This window comes from Zonotrichia leucophrys, chromosome 14 (assembly GCF_028769735.1).
Source record: "Zonotrichia leucophrys gambelii isolate GWCS_2022_RI chromosome 14, RI_Zleu_2.0, whole genome shotgun sequence".
Taxonomy (NCBI): Eukaryota; Metazoa; Chordata; class Aves; order Passeriformes; family Passerellidae; genus Zonotrichia; species Zonotrichia leucophrys.
In genome coordinates, this window is record NC_088184.1 from 13,846,766 (window position 1) to 13,863,700 (window position 16,935).

Genomic DNA, 16,935 nt, shown 5'->3' on the forward strand with positions numbered 1-16,935 from the left:
CGGCCACTCACAATCTCTTCCACAGGAACCAGGCAGATTATTTCTCCATTTGTGGGTGTGAGAGGTTGATAAGGAGCAGGGCCAGGAAGCAGAGAGACTGAGTTTTTTGTCCTTGTGGTTGTCCCAGGGCATGTGGTGGGTGACAACAAAGTGCCAGATCCCCTCCTGCCATCAGGGGTTGCAGTGATTCACTTTTTCTTCTAGAAATCTGCCTTGCCACAGCAGAGGAACAAAATACCCACAACAGATGATAAGGGTGCCCACCTCATGGCTGATATATTGAGTCAGTCCTGTGCAGGGAGACGCTGCCCAGAGCTCTTCCTGATTTTGGTGCAGGGTCACATTGTCCCTAGTTTCTGTGACTCAGAGTCCCTTGCTCCTGGAGTAAGGACCAGCCAGCCTGCTCATGGTGGGATGTGGGATTCAATCCCATTTTCCTCCATTTTGTGAGCATAAGCATGGCCTTGCTCCAGCCCCAGCTGCTCCCTGCCCTCCTGTCCCCAGCCTTGTCCCCACAGCACAGTCCAGGTTGCTGCCAGCAGCTCCTTGGTGGCCACCAAGGGGCTTTAGAGGTGAGATAAGGTGCAGGCACCTGGAATCCTTATGAGCTGGTTTTCTAGTTGAGTGCCCTGTGCCACCCAGGGCAACAGTCACATTTTTCATGGGGCAGCACCGCAAACTCCCTGACCTCCCTGGGCTCCCCAGCACACGAGCACGTGGTGAGAGCCAGGGGGGTTTCCAGCTGAAGGCTGACTGAGAGCTGCTCATCCCTGCCTGTGCTCCCAGGGGAGCTTCCCCAGCCAGCCTGGCTGTGGGAGAGGACAGGGACAACTTTGGGATCTGCTGATGAAGGACAAAATGGGACGGATGTACAGGAGCTATGAGGGTGCCTGGGGTGTCACAGCTTGGTCCCCACCCCCAGCACAGCCTGGAGGCTGCAACATCCCAGGAACAGCCCGAAGGTCCCGTTCCAGCTCCCAAAGTGAAAACAAAAGTGCGTCTTGTTCCCATCCTGTTTTCAAAGGCAGAAAGGTCGGGGCCATGAGAGCCCTGCCAGGATGGGCAGCACTGCCAGCTCCTGCTGCCTGCCCCGACCTCGGCTCCAGCAGGGAACAGGAGTGTCCCACTGCTCCTCCTGGACACAGCTCCTCGCTGGCAGCACCGGGATGGTGACAGCTGGGGTGTCCCCAAAAGTCTGTGTTTGGAGAATCATGTGCCCGAGTTCATGTTCTTGTTCCTGCTCCTCATGCTGCGTCAGGAGAGGGAGGGGAAGAAAGATGTGGAGCTGCTGGAGCAGGTCCAGAGAAGGCCACAAAGATGCTCCAGGGGCTGGAGCAGCTCTGCTGTGGGGACAGCTGGGGGTGAGAGAGAGCTGGGGGTGTTCAGCCTGGAGAACAGAAGGTGACAGGGAGACTTTAGAACCCCTTACAGTGCCTAAAGGGGCTCCAAGAGAGCTGGAAAGGGACTTTGCATAAGGGCATGGAGTGACAGGACAAGGAGGGAATGGCTTCCCACTGACAGAGGGCAGGGTTAGATGGGATATTTTGAAGAAATCCCACCCTGTGAGGGTTGTGAGGCCCTGGCACAGTTTGTCCAGAGAAGCTGTGGCTGCCCCTGGATCCCTGGAAGTATCCAAGGTCAGGCTGGACAGGGCTTGGAGCAACCTGGGATAGTGAAAGGTGTCCCTGCCCATGGCAGGGGATTGGAACTGGATGATTTTTAAAGTCCTTTCCAATCCAGCCCATTCCATAACTCTGTGGGTGGGAATGCTGTGTCCAGGAGTACACACCATGGAACCCTGCACTCAGCACAGCTCCAAAGCCTTCTAACCCCTCCTGCAAAACACCATCAGCTCCTGGGAGTTTCCCTGCCACTGTGAAGGGGTTTCCTAATTCACCTCCAAATTCCCCAAGCCCTGAAACTTTGTTTTTATTTAATACAGCCATCATTATGGGGGCTGCTGCTGCTGGCGTCGAGGGCTCTGTGGGCAGCGCTCCTGCTGGGATGGGTTGGGGAGGAATCGAGAGGATCCATATGTCAGGGAGAACAGCATGGACCTGCCATTGCCACATCAGGCTCTGAATGATCCCACTCATCCCCGTGCCCTGTGCCTGCACTGCTGCTGCTCAGTGGAGATTATTAACAGGGAAAATCGTTAGGCACAGGGCCGGCAGCTCAAGGGACACGCGAGTGCCTCTGTCACTGGGAAATCAATCCCAGCCATCCGCTCCAGCTGAGCTTCCTCCACTCCAGCCTGCCTTGAAATGACAGCAGTTTCACTCCATCTGGGAGGAGGAGGAGGAGGGGTGGTTTCTCCCGCTCTGGTGCTCGCTGGGATTTGCTGCCTTCCGGATATCAGAGCAAACAGATGTGTTGTGCCCATGGACCTCAACCACACCCGAGCTCTGGGAAGAAAATTCTGCACCAGAGCCCTGTGGAGGAGGCAGAGTTTTGGGCTTTAGAGCCAGAAACTGGAGGAGACAGGGAGGATGTCATGAAGGGGCATCACAACCTGCTTACCCCCTCACTATCCAGGAGTGGAAAGAGGGTACAGGGACCTGTGGGCTGAACAGACAAAGCTGTGAGCACACCATGGAATTTGTATTCTCAGGGATAGTTGCTCTGCTTGACCCTGCAGCAAGCAGAGGCTTTTGGGGCACCCCATGCCTGTTGTCAGGGAGCAGCACGCCCGACAGCCGGGTCCCTACGAGCACCCAGTGTCCCCAAGGCGAATTTGGCATTCTTGCTCACAATGTATTGACATTCATTTTGACCTTTTGAATCACAAGGATGTTCTGTCCTTCCCGGCCAAGTACAGGCTGGCTAGCCCGTGGGTGGATTATACTGTATATACAGTGCTGCAAATAGGGAGCTGGCAGAAGAGAAGTGTTTGTGTGCTCGCAGGGGTGCGGCGGTGCTGGGATGAGGACAGGGAGCTGCTGCCAGCTCCCGCTTTTCCTGCCAGGATGCCGGAGCGGATGTGGCACCACGGGAGGAGGACGGAGGTGGTGGCAGGAGAAATGCCAGCAGCTGGTTCGGTGGGGGAGAAGGGATCCTGCTAAAGCAGGAGCCGCCCCCTCGCCAGCAGCTCCCGACTGCTGCCGGATCCCCGCGCTTCCCGTCCTCCTGCATTGAGGGAACATGAAGAACTGCAATTAGGAGACAACATAAAAAATCGGCCACGAGCGCCCAGCTGGCTCCCAAACACACTGCTTTGGGTGATCTTGGCCATCTAAATCCTCCTCTGGGCAGCAGCAGAAGTGGGTTTGGTACACAACCTACCCCAGCCTCAAAAGCTCGAGCTGGTACGGCAGGCAGGGTTCCCCAAAGGTGAAAAGTTAACATCTAACCCATGCCCTGGTACAGACCACATACTGTGCCCTGAGATGGCAGCACTGGCAGGGAATGGAGCAGAGAGTGGGGTGCAGGTGCCTGAATTTGGGGGACATCATCCCCATCACCAGTTCCCCACACAGCCCTTAGGAGCCAGAGCTGGTCCCTGGCTGGGGCTGCCTCCTCCCTGCTCTCTGCAGTTTGGCAGAGGGCTCCCAAGCCTGGCCAAAAGCACCCTTTGCCACAGGGCCAGCTCCAACCCAGGCTGTCACAGCCTGGATCTGGCCACCCTGCAGCCCCATGGCGCCAGGAAGGCCATTGGCTTCATGCTCCTAGCCCAGATACGTCACTTATCTCTCCCCTTTCTTGCCCTGACGCATTTTTTCCTCTCTCTCCTTTCCCAGCCAGCTCGCAGGACTCTTATCTCAAACCCCAAACCACCCCTTCCCAAGGCAAACTCAGCACCATCTTTTGCAAACTCATTTCTTGGGGCTTGTGTGTTACACACACGAGGGGCACAAGTGACCACCTGGCAGCAAACCCTTTTGCCTGATATTTTTATGCCACGTGGATGTCCTCAAACCCCTTCCAGCCACCAGGGTAGGAGGGTTAATTTAAGAGGTGCTGCTCTGAGAACAAGGTTTGCACTTGACAATTGTCTGCAGCTGGTTTGTGGAGAAGAAGGGAAAAGCAAGTGAGGTGCAGAGCCCAGGGTCGAGCTGGGAGCTGTGGGATGGGATGGATGGGATGCACAGCCTGTGCTGACACTGCCTCAAACCCACATGTTTGTGAGCATGAGCAGAGTGAGAATGCCACAGCTGGCTGCTCAATACATCCTGCAGCATGCAGCAATTACCAGCAGCCATTCCAGGTGCCAGATGGGGTACAGAGAGAGAAGCATCACGCTCCTGCCTTGTTCAAATGCCATCCCCGCTGCCAAGCCAGCCTCGTGCACTTGAGCAGCCCTGATCTGAGGTGATGGATCCTTAGATCTTGCAGAGTGCTTGTTGGTGGAGGAGAAATCAATGCCCAGTCAGGGGCTCCTGCCACGTGGCTGCTTCATCCAACCCATTGCGTGGGGGAGAGGGTGACACTTGCTGCGGTCCCGGCCGGCCGCGTGCCCTGGCAGCACGGAGCAGCTCTGTCTGAAGGAACAGCGTGGGGAGGCTGTGACAAACCCTGCTGCCTGCAATGGCATTGCCCAGAACCAGGGACACCACCAGAACACACACAGCTCATCACACTCTGAGCAGAACTGCACAGTAACAAAGCAGCCTGGCAAACCGGCACCGTCAGGGGACCCTCAGCGTGTGGACTCTGCTCCAGGTGCCCAGATCCAGCTTGGTTTGGCCTTTCCTGCCTCAGAGGAGCTGCTTTCCAGCCCTGAAATAGCAACTCAGATGATGCTCTCGGCAGCTGGGGATGATGATGCAAAATACTTGTTATCCAGCAGGAACAATTAGACTTATGGCAATTATCTCTGCAGTTGCTGAGAGATGCCGGAACGGGCCGGCCGGCAGCCAGGTCCTGCTCTAATCCCTGGGAGGGAGAGATGCAGTGCCCACCTTCCAGCAGCTGCCATGGCCATGGAGGGCATGGGGCATCCCAAGAGCTTCCTGCAGTGCCAGCTGGGCTGGTTCTGCATGGGAGTGAGGGTGAGGATGGGTCAGTGTTTACCTGAACTCCAAATGTCCCTCTCTAATGACATGCGTTTGCATTTGGATCAATGAGGAATGAGCTGGGCCACACTGGGGTAAGAGGATGGTGTAGGGATTGAAATGCTTTGAGTGATTCTTTGGCTTCCCTCTCTGCTGGATGCTCCCACGAGAGAAGCCAGAATGGGCTCAGCTAATCCACAAAGTAGAAAACGGCAAAACCTGGCTCCAGGCTGGATTGAGCCATGGGTACCTGATAGTCACTGAGATGGGCTTTAGGGCATATTCCTTTGGGGAAAAAAGTCAGGCTTTTGGCTGAGAAATGCCCATGGGGTAAAGGCAGAAAGGACAAATTCACTCATTTCTCAAGTCAGAGCAACAAGGAGGGTTTTTCTTTTCCCCCTTGACATTGTTTGAAAACCTTATTTTGATTCCCCTGCAGCTGCTTAGAGCCAAACCCCCCAAACCAATCCAACCCCAATAAAACAACTCCTCCTTGGATAAATCAGCGTGCAGCCAGGATGGAGAGAAAGCTTTTGGGCAGGATGGGACACGGCTGAGCATTGGATCACCAACTGAAGGAATGCACAGGAGTGAGGGAGTAGGAGCTGGATCCTGCTCTGGTAAACTTCTAAAACTTTATCTGAGACAAAAATGTCACCACATCCTGGCCTTATTTGTGCCACACAAGTCAGCAAACTTCCCAGGAAAGTTTAGCTCCCTGGTCATCAGAACCTCCCCGATATGCCTTGTTTATTAGCAGCTAAACATTAAGCCTTTGGCAAACAGGGATCCTTGGGGCCAGGGACACGTGGCTGTGACAAGCCACTCATGGGTGCCAGCACCAGAACTGGGTGGGAGCTGCTGGTGTGGCTGAGGAGGGGGACAGGCTGCTCCAGGTGGGACATGGCAGCATCCTGGGGATGCTCACAAAGCCCAGGGTCAGGAGGAGAAAGGCTCAGCAAAACACTGCTCTTGCCATGGCCCTGCAGAAATGCACCATTCCCCAGGTCAGGAGAAGGATTAAATGGTTTCTCACTGGAGTTGGAGGGAGACTTTTTCACCTGCCAGGATATCTTTCCCACAGCGTCAGTGCTGCCCCAGAAACCCACTGCTCTACCACGTAAAATTATTCTTTGAGGACACCTGACTAATCTTGCAAAGCCCACATAAATTTTGTCTCATTTCAGTAATTAGGCCAATTATAGCAAAATGTTGTTTGCAATTCAAGTGAAGGATGGGCTAAAATCTTAACCAGATGCTTTTTCTGTGGTGCCAAAACGAAGTCTGAACAAAGCTCATTTCCTCTCCCCCTGTGTTAAGTAACCCAAGAGAAATATTTTGAAAGGCTCCAGCATCAGGTAATGGCTTTTTCTGCCACACTTGAAGGGACCCTGAAAAACACACAAACAAAGCCTGACCCACTTTGGAAGAATAAGAACTGACTCCAGGAAAGGGAGCTAGGATTTCATGAATGTCCTTAATGTGACCCCATTAGTGAGTGTCTACTATGTGCATCCAGGTAAATTTATCTGTCCTCTGTGACACCCACAGCGTCCTTGTGCAGGGCAGCGGTGCCCTGGGATCCATGGATGCACAAGCACAGGGACACAAGGATGTGCCCAGGGATGCACCCAGGAATGCACAAGCACACATGGATGCGTGTGCACAGGGATGCACACATGTGTGCTGTCCCACTCCAACACCTTCCCAACATGCTGGGTATGCATCCAGGAGCTCAGGAGAGAAATCCTTGCTTGGGCTGAGCCTTGCCCTTCAGTGCAGGCTCTTGCAGCATTGCTTCAAGGCCACAATTGCATATTGAGAGTGAAACTGTTGCTGCCTCATGTTTTTGGCTGCACGTGTTCGGAGCCTCGCTCATTATTTCTAAATAATGGCAGGGACGTTGCTGACTCACCACACTGCAGCAGGAGCCAGCAGGGATTCAGGGCTGCTTTTGCCCAGTGGTAACAAGGGCACTTCTCTCTGCAGGCATAGGTTTCCTCAGGGACACCCCAAATTCACACTCGAAGCTCCTCTCTTGCTCCAGCAAGGTGACTTTTTCCCCTTTGCCCTGAGTGGAAAACAGCTTGGAGTGCTCAAGGCTGGCTGTGGGATGATTCTGCAGGGAGTGGTGGCTCCCAGGACTCACTCTGGGGCGCTGCACAGTCACAGAGCTGCCCAAAGGAGACAGTGAGCTCCAGAGCCACCTGCAGCTGGAGCTGGGCCAGGCTGCGGCCGCTCTGCCTGCGTGTTTTCCTCGATCCGTGTTTCTGCGTAGCTGATCTTGTGCAAGAAGTCCTCGGTGCTCCCTCTGCCCACGAAATGGCCAGGGTGCCTCCCCTGGGGTGGCCTGGGCCAGCCTCTGTGTTTGGTCAGCACTGGGGTGGCATTGGAGAACATGGGGAGGTCACTGCACACTCCCTGTGGCCTTGAATCATCCCCATTCACTGGGCTGCACGGCCAGGCCAGTGCCCTGCAGTGACACCCAACCTGCTGCTACAGGCAGCCTGGCCAAGCCTCCTGAGCCACCTCTTATCCCAGGCTCTGTCCTGCACACTGGGCTCTCCTCGAGGGTGGCATCTCCTGGGTCAGGGGATGATGGCCCTCCTGCCATGGCAGCACAGTTTCCCCAGCACCAGTGACTCCAGGAGGCATTAGGGTGATGTGGATGTCTTTGGTGTGCTGCTTGTTTGGATCTTAAATCTCAATGGCACCTGGGGCACCAGCAGCTCTGGGAGCATGTGGGAGTGCAGGGCTGAGCGTTTGGGGGGCAGCCAGACTTCCAGGGCCTAAACCCCTCTGGTAAAACATGGCTTTAAAGGAGGAAGCTTGGCTTATGACCTGCCACTCCCATCAGCACCCCCATGAGAAGACTGAGACACCAGGGCCTGAAATGATCCCAGGAGTCAAGACAGGGCAGAGCCCAAGAGTGAATTCACATCTGGTCAGAATTAGGGAGATCTTTGCCACAAGCCTGAGCAGTTGCAGGATCACTGCCATGACCCAACAAAAAGGTGCCCTGACCAGAGCCAAGGGATGGAGCTGTAAATTCTCATTCCTATCACCCCCTCCCACGTGTCCACAACACCTCCCTGACTGATCAATAGAGACTTATCCCACCATGGCAGCTTAGCAAGACTGAAACAGAAAATTCAGCTGATGATGCAGTGCAGGAGCAGGAGGAAGAGATAAAGTTCAACCTGGTGATAGCCACATAGTAAAAAATGATAACAGAGCTGGTGGCAACAGCACAACAAGCTCCAGATGGTCCAATAGCAAGAAGTGGAGCCCAGTGAAATGTCAGACCATCAATATAAAAAACATCAAGTCATTGTAAGGAAATAGTGAAAGGCACAGAGTCACCTGGTGCTGAATTAAATAACTGGTGGTAAATACCTCAAAAGTTCCCTTTGGAAGAGGACAAGAGGTACAATCTGTACAGAAATGACAGGAGAAGAAACAATAACATTGGTATCATAAAGAAACGGGCAATAACAAAAGATACTCTGGATACGGATTATTTGATCAGCTGGGTTTTAGGATAATGGGTTAATGAAATGTCTGGGTGAGCAATGAATGTACACAGAAAATCAGATGGTTTGGAAACATTCACACATTTCAGATACTGCCTGTCCAGCAAATGAATTGTACAAAGAGCCACAATTAAATTGAGGAACAGGTCGATCATTTGCACTTCAGGTTTATTACCAAATCCAGGGGGAAATTATTCATTTCATTCATCACTAAGTGTCTTTGTTCCTGCTTTAGCTGCCTCACATGGAGTTTTCACAGGTTGCCCATTCAAACCTTTCTGCTGAGGTACTGATAGCAGGTGAAAAAATCTAGAATGAAAAACTGTGAAACACCTTTGCTGTCCCCTGGACTTGCCACAAGACACGACAAGCCCCAAAGGACAGAGATGGGTCACCTGTGGCAGCTGGAGGAGCTGTTCCCACAAGGAAGAGAAGGCAAGAGGCAGGGACACAGCATGAAGGTAAAGCTGTGTTCCAGCTCTTTGGGAACACGAGACTCCAAACAGAAATGGAAAGGCAAATGGAAATGCTGATTGACAGCACTTTAGGTTCTGAATGGTATCTGCATGTTGTCACCTGCTGGAACAACTGCCTGACTCAAACATCAGAGGCAGGCATCCAGCAACCCAGCAATTATTGCTGCCCTCCTCCAGAAAGCCAAGGGGAGAATTAAAACCAGCACAGTACAGAGGGAAGTGTCCCCCACAGAGCCTGAATCGACTCCTGCTTTAGAAACAGCCCTTAAAAAGAGGCAGAAATGAAGCATTCAGCCCCATCTGAAGGACACAGCATCCTGTGCCTCCTGCTTGGCTCAGTCAAGGGCCATAAATACCACCAGCCTTCCCACAGGGATCTGCTCAGCGGAACCTGGGCTCCCCCAGGCTCCTTTGCACATTCCAGCATCAGTTACTGAACCAGGATCTATTCCTGACAGTAGGAACAAAGTGAGCGATTGCATCTGCTATATTTAGAGCAAACAGCCAATACCCCCCATTTAAATGGTTGCCAGCATTCTCATTAGATGTATAAATAGCCTCTGTTTGTTTTCAGAAAGAAATTGGTTTAAAAAAGAAAATTGCCTTCCCAGTCTTCCTCAGCCTATAACCATTGAGCAGGGAGGCCTATTTCAAATGAAAAATTAAATAATGCATTTTGTCTAAGCCAAACCAGGAAAAAAAGCTCTCAACTGTGGCTGGTATTATCCATGCTGTGATGCTTTGTGTGGGCACAGGGGTTTGAAAACAAGGGCAGTACTGCAATGAAGCAAATTGAGGCTCCTTGGTGCAGAGGGGCATCACCCTCCCTCTCCCAGCCTTGACCACTCACCATCCTGAGCCACCTTTTCCCCTGCAGGTAGGTCAGTCACACCAGAGCTCCATTTCTTCACAGAATCCCAGAGTGGTTTGGGTTGGAAAGGACTTAAAAGATAAACTGCTTCCAATTCGCTGCCATGGGCCACCTTCTGCTAGACCAGCTTGCTTCAAACTTTGTCCAGCCTGGTTTTGGACAATTCCAGGGATGGTACAGCCACAGCTTCTCTGGGCAACCTATGCCAGGGCTTCAGCCTCAGAGGAAGAATTCTTTCCCAATATCCCAGTTAACCCTGCCCTCTGGAATGGAAGCCATTCCCCCTTGCCCTGTCACTCCAGCCCTTGTCCAAAGTCCCTCTCCAGCTCTCTTGGAGCCCCTCTAAATAGTCTGAAGATTCTGAGGTCTCGCCAGAATCATCTCTTCTCCAGGATGAGCACCCCCATCTCTCTCAGCCTTCTCCCCCTTCTTCTCCCTCTCCCAGCTTCACAGCAGTCCCAGCCCTGACATCACATTTCTGTTCTTCCTCCAGATTCCTCCAGTCCCCAGCCCAGGCTCTCATCCAACTCTCCAGCTTGCTTTCCCTCCAACTGATGCTGGCCACGCTTCCTCCCTTGAGCAGAAATTCTGGTCCCACATAAACATCTGTCCTTAAGGCATCTCAAGGATCACATCCCCATCATGAAGCCCATATCATCCCCATTTGCATTAAAGTCAAACTGAGGACTCCAAATAACAAAAAATATGTTGGAAAGCTGGGATATAAGAGACAGCAAAACCCTGCTGTGGTTATTTACACAGAATAATGCAATTTTCCTCCTCAGATTTGGCATGAAAGAGAGGGATGTATAGAGACTTGGGACAGCAATCCAGGTGTGCTGAGGAGAGCCACGACCAGCCCATGGATAGCTCCTGGGACTGCTGGGTGGTTCCTGGGATCCCTGGATGGTTCCTGGGACCTCTGGGTGGTTCAAGTGGTCCCTGAACGGCTCCTGGGACACCTGGATGGTTCCTGGCACCCCTTCTCCTCACCCTGCCCTTGGGGCGCAGGATTTCACAACCTCTCCTTCCTCCAATCCCCCACCTCCTGTGTGGGGCTCGGGTGGGAGGTGGGATAATTTTTGGGGTGTAATGGGGGAATCCCTGGGGATCGCAGGGGGATCACTGAGGGGTGCAGGGGGGATCACTGAGGGGTGCAGGGGGAATCACTGAGGGGTGTAGGGGGAAGCAATAGGGGAGCACAGGGATGATCACTGAGGGATCTCAGGGGGATCACTGGGGCACAGGTGGGATCACTGTGAAGGCACTTAGAGGGTATCACTGGGGGCTTTCCCCTTAGTAGGGGGGTATCACTGGAAGTTTCAGGGGGATCACTGAGGGTCTCTGGAGGATCATTGGAGGTTTCAGGAGGATCATTGAGGGGTCTCGGGGGATCACTAAGTTTCAGAGGGATCATTGAGGGTCTCTGGGGGATCGCTGAGGGTCTCAGGAGGGATCGCTGGCGCACAGGCGGGATCACTGTGGAGGCATTTATGGGGGATCACTGGGGGTTTCGGGGAGATCACTGGAAGTTCGGGGGGGATCACTGTAAGTTTGAGGGGGATCACTGAGGTCTCAGCGGGATCACAGTACGAATACAAGGCACAGCCCCACTGCCCAGCCCTGACAGCGGCCCAGCCCGGCTCCCAGCTCCGTGAGGGCCGCGGCGGCGGCTCTGCTGCCGTGAGGCGGAGCCAGGCCGGGCCCGCCCCGCTCCGTCACTGCCGGGCCCGCCATGGCGTCCGGGCCCGCGGGCCGCGCCGCTGAGGAGCCGCCGCCGCCGGAGCCGCCCGCCGAGCAGAAGCCGCCGCCGCTGCCGCCCGCGCAGGAGGAGTTCTCCTTCCTGCCGCTCGTCCACGACATCATCAAATGGTAACGGCGGGCACGGCCAGCGCCGCCCCCCGCCCCGCCGGGAGCCGCGGCCCTGCCGCAGCCGCGCCGCTCGGACGGGGCTGCCTCACTCACACCAGAGCTCTCGGGGCCTGCGTGAGGAGCGGGGCTAAGGGGCCCTCGGCGGTGATGTTCTCCCAGTCACAGCATCCGTGGGGATGCTCTGGATAGGGAGTGAGGCAATGGGATGCCCCCTCTAGTGATGCTCACCCGGCTCCCGGCATCTCCCGGATGCTCTGGATGGGGAGTAAGGCAGTGGGGTTTCCTCTAAGTTGTTTTTTCATCCTTAGCATCCTCATAGGGCCTTGAACAGGGAGCTGAGCTATTGGATCCTCCCTCAAGTGATGCTCTCCCAGCCCTCACTTCCCCAGCATGCCCTAAAGAGGTAGCAGGGCAATGAAGTCACCCTTCTAGTGATGCTCTCCATCTCCCCAGCATCTCCTTTGCCCTTTTTATCTCAGCTGGAGTTCCTGGGAAGAGTTGGAGGGAGCTGGCACAGCCCCAAGCACATCTGCACTCTGAGTCCTACCTGGGTGGTGTCAGGGTCACCTGAGCAGTGCAGGTGCTCCCATGGCCCAGGTACACTGCCCCACCAGTAACCCCAGAGCAGGAGCATTCTGTGTCCGCTGGGTTATTGCTCCAGAGAACTCTACTCTTTGGCTGATAACAGCCTCAGGAAGTACAGGCAGTGCGTCAGGAATGCAGCCCATTTCTGGGAAGTTGTAAAAAGGGGGATGGCTTCCTCGGTGGGACATACACTGTTCTCTTCCCAGCTCAAGATAAGCACTGTACAGGTGAAAGGTACAAGAGTCCTGAGAACGGATGTGTTTCTGGGTCAGGATAATCCCTCCAGAGATGCCCATCTGAATTCCCAGAAAGGGGATGTGTCAGCCATGGAAATCCATCCAGGCAGGCTCTGTGCTCTCACCTGGGCAGGGTGAGGGAGTGGGCATGGGAAGCATGAATTGCTTTCTTCCTGCCCTCTCCCTCTGCGCCCATTGAGGAGCAGATTTGTGTCCTGCTGATGTTTCACTTGGAGCAAACATGTCTGAAAGGTGAGGGATATTGATCCTTAATGGCTCTGCAGCCCAAGCAGCCCAGTCCACGGCAATGAATACCTTTGACACACCAGTCCAGAATGGGTATGAGAGCACAAACACTGTAATTTCACCCAGTTTCCCCGTTGTGCTCGCTGTAGGCCATCAAGTTGCCCCCTGACCTTGATTCTGTCTGATCTGTGCAGACACAGAGTGAGGCTAAATCCCCTGCCAGGTGTGTGCATGCACATCACCAGAGTGGGCAGTAGCCACGGGCTGAGACCTCCCAGGCTGTGATGTGTCACTGATCAGGTTGTAGTGACTCACAGGTGACAGTCCCAGGGATATCTTTGCCCTGTCCCACCGAGCCACCCACTCCTGCTGCCCAGCTGCCTCCCTTGGCTGCATGTGTGGCATTTCCTGGGCGGCTCGAGCTGACAGTGTGGCAGAAAGGTGGCACCAGGGCGGCCAGCGGTGGGATGCTGTGCCTCCTGTCCCTGACAGATGGCAAACGGGCTGTCCTCTAACTCTGCCTCGAGTGGCAGAGCCCAGCCCTGCTGTTCTGACACTGACTCAGCTGTGAGGACACATCTCCAAGGTGACTCTGTGCTCCGGAGCGAGGATGTATCGCGTAAATTTGCTGACATTCAAGGCTGGGTGCTGCTTCCTGTTTGGGTCTGGAGAAAGTTTTCCTAAACAGAGTCTGCTGATGTTTTCAGCCTTGCACAGTCAATGGCATCACTGCTGAGGTCCCTGTGTGTGGCTCTGCCAATGGTGGGTTGTGCTGGTGTGGTGAAGGACACTGTACCTGAGGGCAGCTTTTGTGCCCACTGTATCAGCACAGGCGGTGTTGAATTCTGTGTTAGTGCAGGCAGCTGCAGGCTCTTCCCACACCCTCTCACTCCCACCTCTCCATGAATTGCTTTGGTGGCTTGAAAACTACCCATCAGAAAGAAAAAACCCCACCAGCCCTGAAATATTTACCCCTTTGCATCAACCAGGCAACAGGCAGCTGTCAGTTCTCTTTGGGGAAGGGGATGGGATGTGGGGAGGGACACCCCTGTCAAAGCCAGCCTGCAGCTGTGGTGAGTGACAGTGTCACCCCCTCCTTCCCCAGATGTGCCATGGGGTTGGTTGTGTGTCTGTTTCTGTATTTTTCCACTGCCAACCTGGCCCTGAGTGCCTGCATAATGGGGAGACATTATAGTACCAGCTGCAGTTTTATTTAGAAGGGAATAATGAATATTTTGTTCCAACAGGCTTTTGAAACAAGCGGCCGCCATCTGCTTAAAAGTTTTGCTCTCAGCCATGTCACGATTCCCCAAAGTTATAATCGAGCACCTCTCTGCCCTGGTCATGCCAAGCAGATTTATTTTTAGGTCTGGCTATTGAACAGGCTCCCAGTTTTTCAAAGACCATTAGAATCCTGCTCTCCCTGTTAACAGGCAGCCTGGAAGCGGGGACTTGCTTTTGCCTGGAATCAGTGAAACTTCTTGCTGGTGCTAACAAAGCTGAGTCAGATACTAATGAGGGTTCAAGGGCAGACGCTGCCTCAGACAACACTGAGCCTTGAAAAGCACAGAGCTGGCTGCAGAGCCAATTCTGCTGCTCTTGAAAAAAACACCCCAAACCAACCCAAAAAACCCCCTGCTGCTTCTCTTTTATTAAGTATTAATCCCCAGAGACTCATTTTAAAGCTCCCAAGTACCATTTTCTCTGCCTTTGGACACTCTCTGACACTTTGGGGAACAGTTTCTGTTTTCTGCTGTCGAGCTGTTTGGCTGCATTGATTTTTTTGTATTATAGCAGCAACAGGTCATGGGTGAGACTGAGATCTTTTTTTCCAGGTGACTACACACAACACATATGCAATCTTGCCTTCCCCAAAGAGAGGTACAGGAGTTCAGAGGGAGAATTTAGCTTCCTCCAGGGTGATGTTTGAAAGCTGCAGAGCAGCTCCTAACCTGATTAATGCATCCTGAGGTGACTGGATTGTGTGCTGGAAATTTGCAGGATACCAGGCTGCCCCATAGCTACCCAGTGTATATCCATATGTGTCATTTTATTGGGATAGGTGAATCAGGAGTGTGTACCTAGATACCAAGAGCAATTTTCCCAGTGAATTCCAGTTTAAACCCTGGTTGTATTGGAAATTACAGCGTTTTCATTAGGAGAATTCACAGTGTCTCGATTTTCTCTCCTCTGCAGCATGGACAAGGACAGCCAGGATGTTCACCAGGTACTGAATGAGCTCAAGAACAAGTTCCAGGAGATGAGGAAGCTGATCAGCTCCATGCCTGGCATCGGGGTGAGCCCAGAGCAGCAGCAGCAGCAGCTGCAGAACCTGCGGGAGCAGGTCCGGACCAAGAACGAGCTCCTGCAGAAGTACAAGAGCCTTTGCATGTTTGAAATCCCCAAGGAGTAGGAAAGCCACAGCTCCACTCTCTGGGTCTGAGATACCTCCTGTGCAGGCTGATCAGGGTGGCAGAAGTTGGCATTTCTTTCTGTAGGTTTTGTGGTTGCAGGGCTGTGGCGTTGTGCCTGTGTGGACCTGGGTGTGTGACGCTGGGCCAGGACACCGTGTGCTCTCCTGGGACAATGGCAGCAGCACCTTCCCTTGATCAGCTGCAGGACTGTGCACTTATATGTCCCATCTCCTGTTTTCTCTCAGGGTGGGGTTCTTCTTTTTTACATTTAAACAAGCAGGAGATATTTTGCTTTCTCCTCACTAAGGGTCAAAGTACCTGCTGGTGAAAAAAGGGGCATTTCTGCAATTTTTTTTTACTTAAAAATGGCCAAACATCAAAAGGGAACATAAGAGGGAAGCATGAACTGTTTGGCCCTGCTCCTGGAAAGAGTCTCTGGTACACTTTCCATTCCCTGTGTGTTGGAAGAGGAATTATTACTTCAGTTACTTCTGTATTTCTCTTTTCAAACAATCGATGATTGTGTCTGAGATGAGTCAAATAAAGATTTATAAGTTCCAAACTGCCCTTGTTGTGTGTTCACTGTGTGGATGTGGGTGGAGCAGGGGCAGGATGTTGGCAGCACATGGGATCCTGGGCCCAGCTCCAATGACTTTCCCTCTTAAAACAGAGGAAGGCCAAGAATCAAAACAAAGGGCATAAATGATAAAAGCTTTTAGTTATTCCATAGAAAGTCAGGCTGAACAGGACAGGTAAGTTCCACATCCAGGGGCTTCCCACAGCCACAAACATTTGAGCAGCTGGAACAGGTAATTCTGCCCAGTGGGATGTTTGCAGCTCACCTGTAGCTCAGAGATTTACTCTGTCCCCACTGAGATACTGTACTAGTACTTTCTTTGGGAAAGGTGCCAGTGTGTAAACTCTGAGTAAAGCAGAACACCGAGATAAACAAAGCACAATGTACACATTTTTTTATTACTGAAATTGCCTTTCCACCAGCCATTGCTTGTCTCAGCTCAATAAATTCCTGTGTCTCATGCCTGGACGATGTTTTCCATTCTTTTGCCAGTTGCTGTTCCTGTGAAATCAGGCATAGGCAGAGCTGGAAGAAACAGCTTGTTGCCAAAGAAATGTCTGGCACTTAGCTCAGGAGCAAGTTAACTCTGTAAACTTGAATCCAAGTTTCAAGTGAAACTGAGAGGGTTTGCTTGGAGATGGCTTCCTTTGCAGCCTCACTCCCCCACCCTTGTTTTGTGGCTTCAATATTACTTTTTTTGGCTGTTAATATGTACTAAACACAAATTTGTGCTGCTGCATGAGGGGGAAGCGGAGGTTAAAAATGAGCTTTCTTTGAAAAGTGCTCCCGTTTCCCTTTCACTTCTAGCAATGATTACCGCACCTTGTTATTGGGAAGAGATTAAAAACCATCAGATGTAAAGGTGACCTTTCGAGCAAAGTACTTCCTTTACTCATATTGCAGAGTAAAAACAATATCCCAGCTGGGGTGCCAATGAATCAGTCTGTGTTGACATCATTAAAGCGTGCTTAGTTAATCGGCAGAGAGCATGAAACACAATCAGCTCTTTGGAAGGGAGTGATGTCAGTCTGCTGGGTGACTGCAGGCAGTGACTCGGGGCTGCCAGCACCGTCACTCTCGGCGTAGTGCAGTGAGGAAAGAGTGCAGGCTCAGTGACCCCTGGCAGTGAGCAGC

General features: G+C 52.8%; 1 protein-coding gene across 1 annotated transcript; it reads left to right on the top strand.

Moving 5' to 3' along the window:
- Positions 1 to 11,584: 11,584 nt before the first annotated feature.
- Positions 11,585 to 15,697, top strand: MED9 (mediator complex subunit 9). The gene is made up of 2 exons (XM_064726323.1): positions 11,585 to 11,743; positions 15,007 to 15,697. The coding sequence occupies exons 1-2, from the start codon at positions 11,607 to 11,609 to the stop codon at positions 15,221 to 15,223; spliced, it is 354 nt and encodes a 117-aa protein (XP_064582393.1). The 5' UTR covers positions 11,585 to 11,606; the 3' UTR covers positions 15,224 to 15,697.
- The last annotated feature ends 1,238 nt before the right edge of the window (positions 15,698 to 16,935 follow it).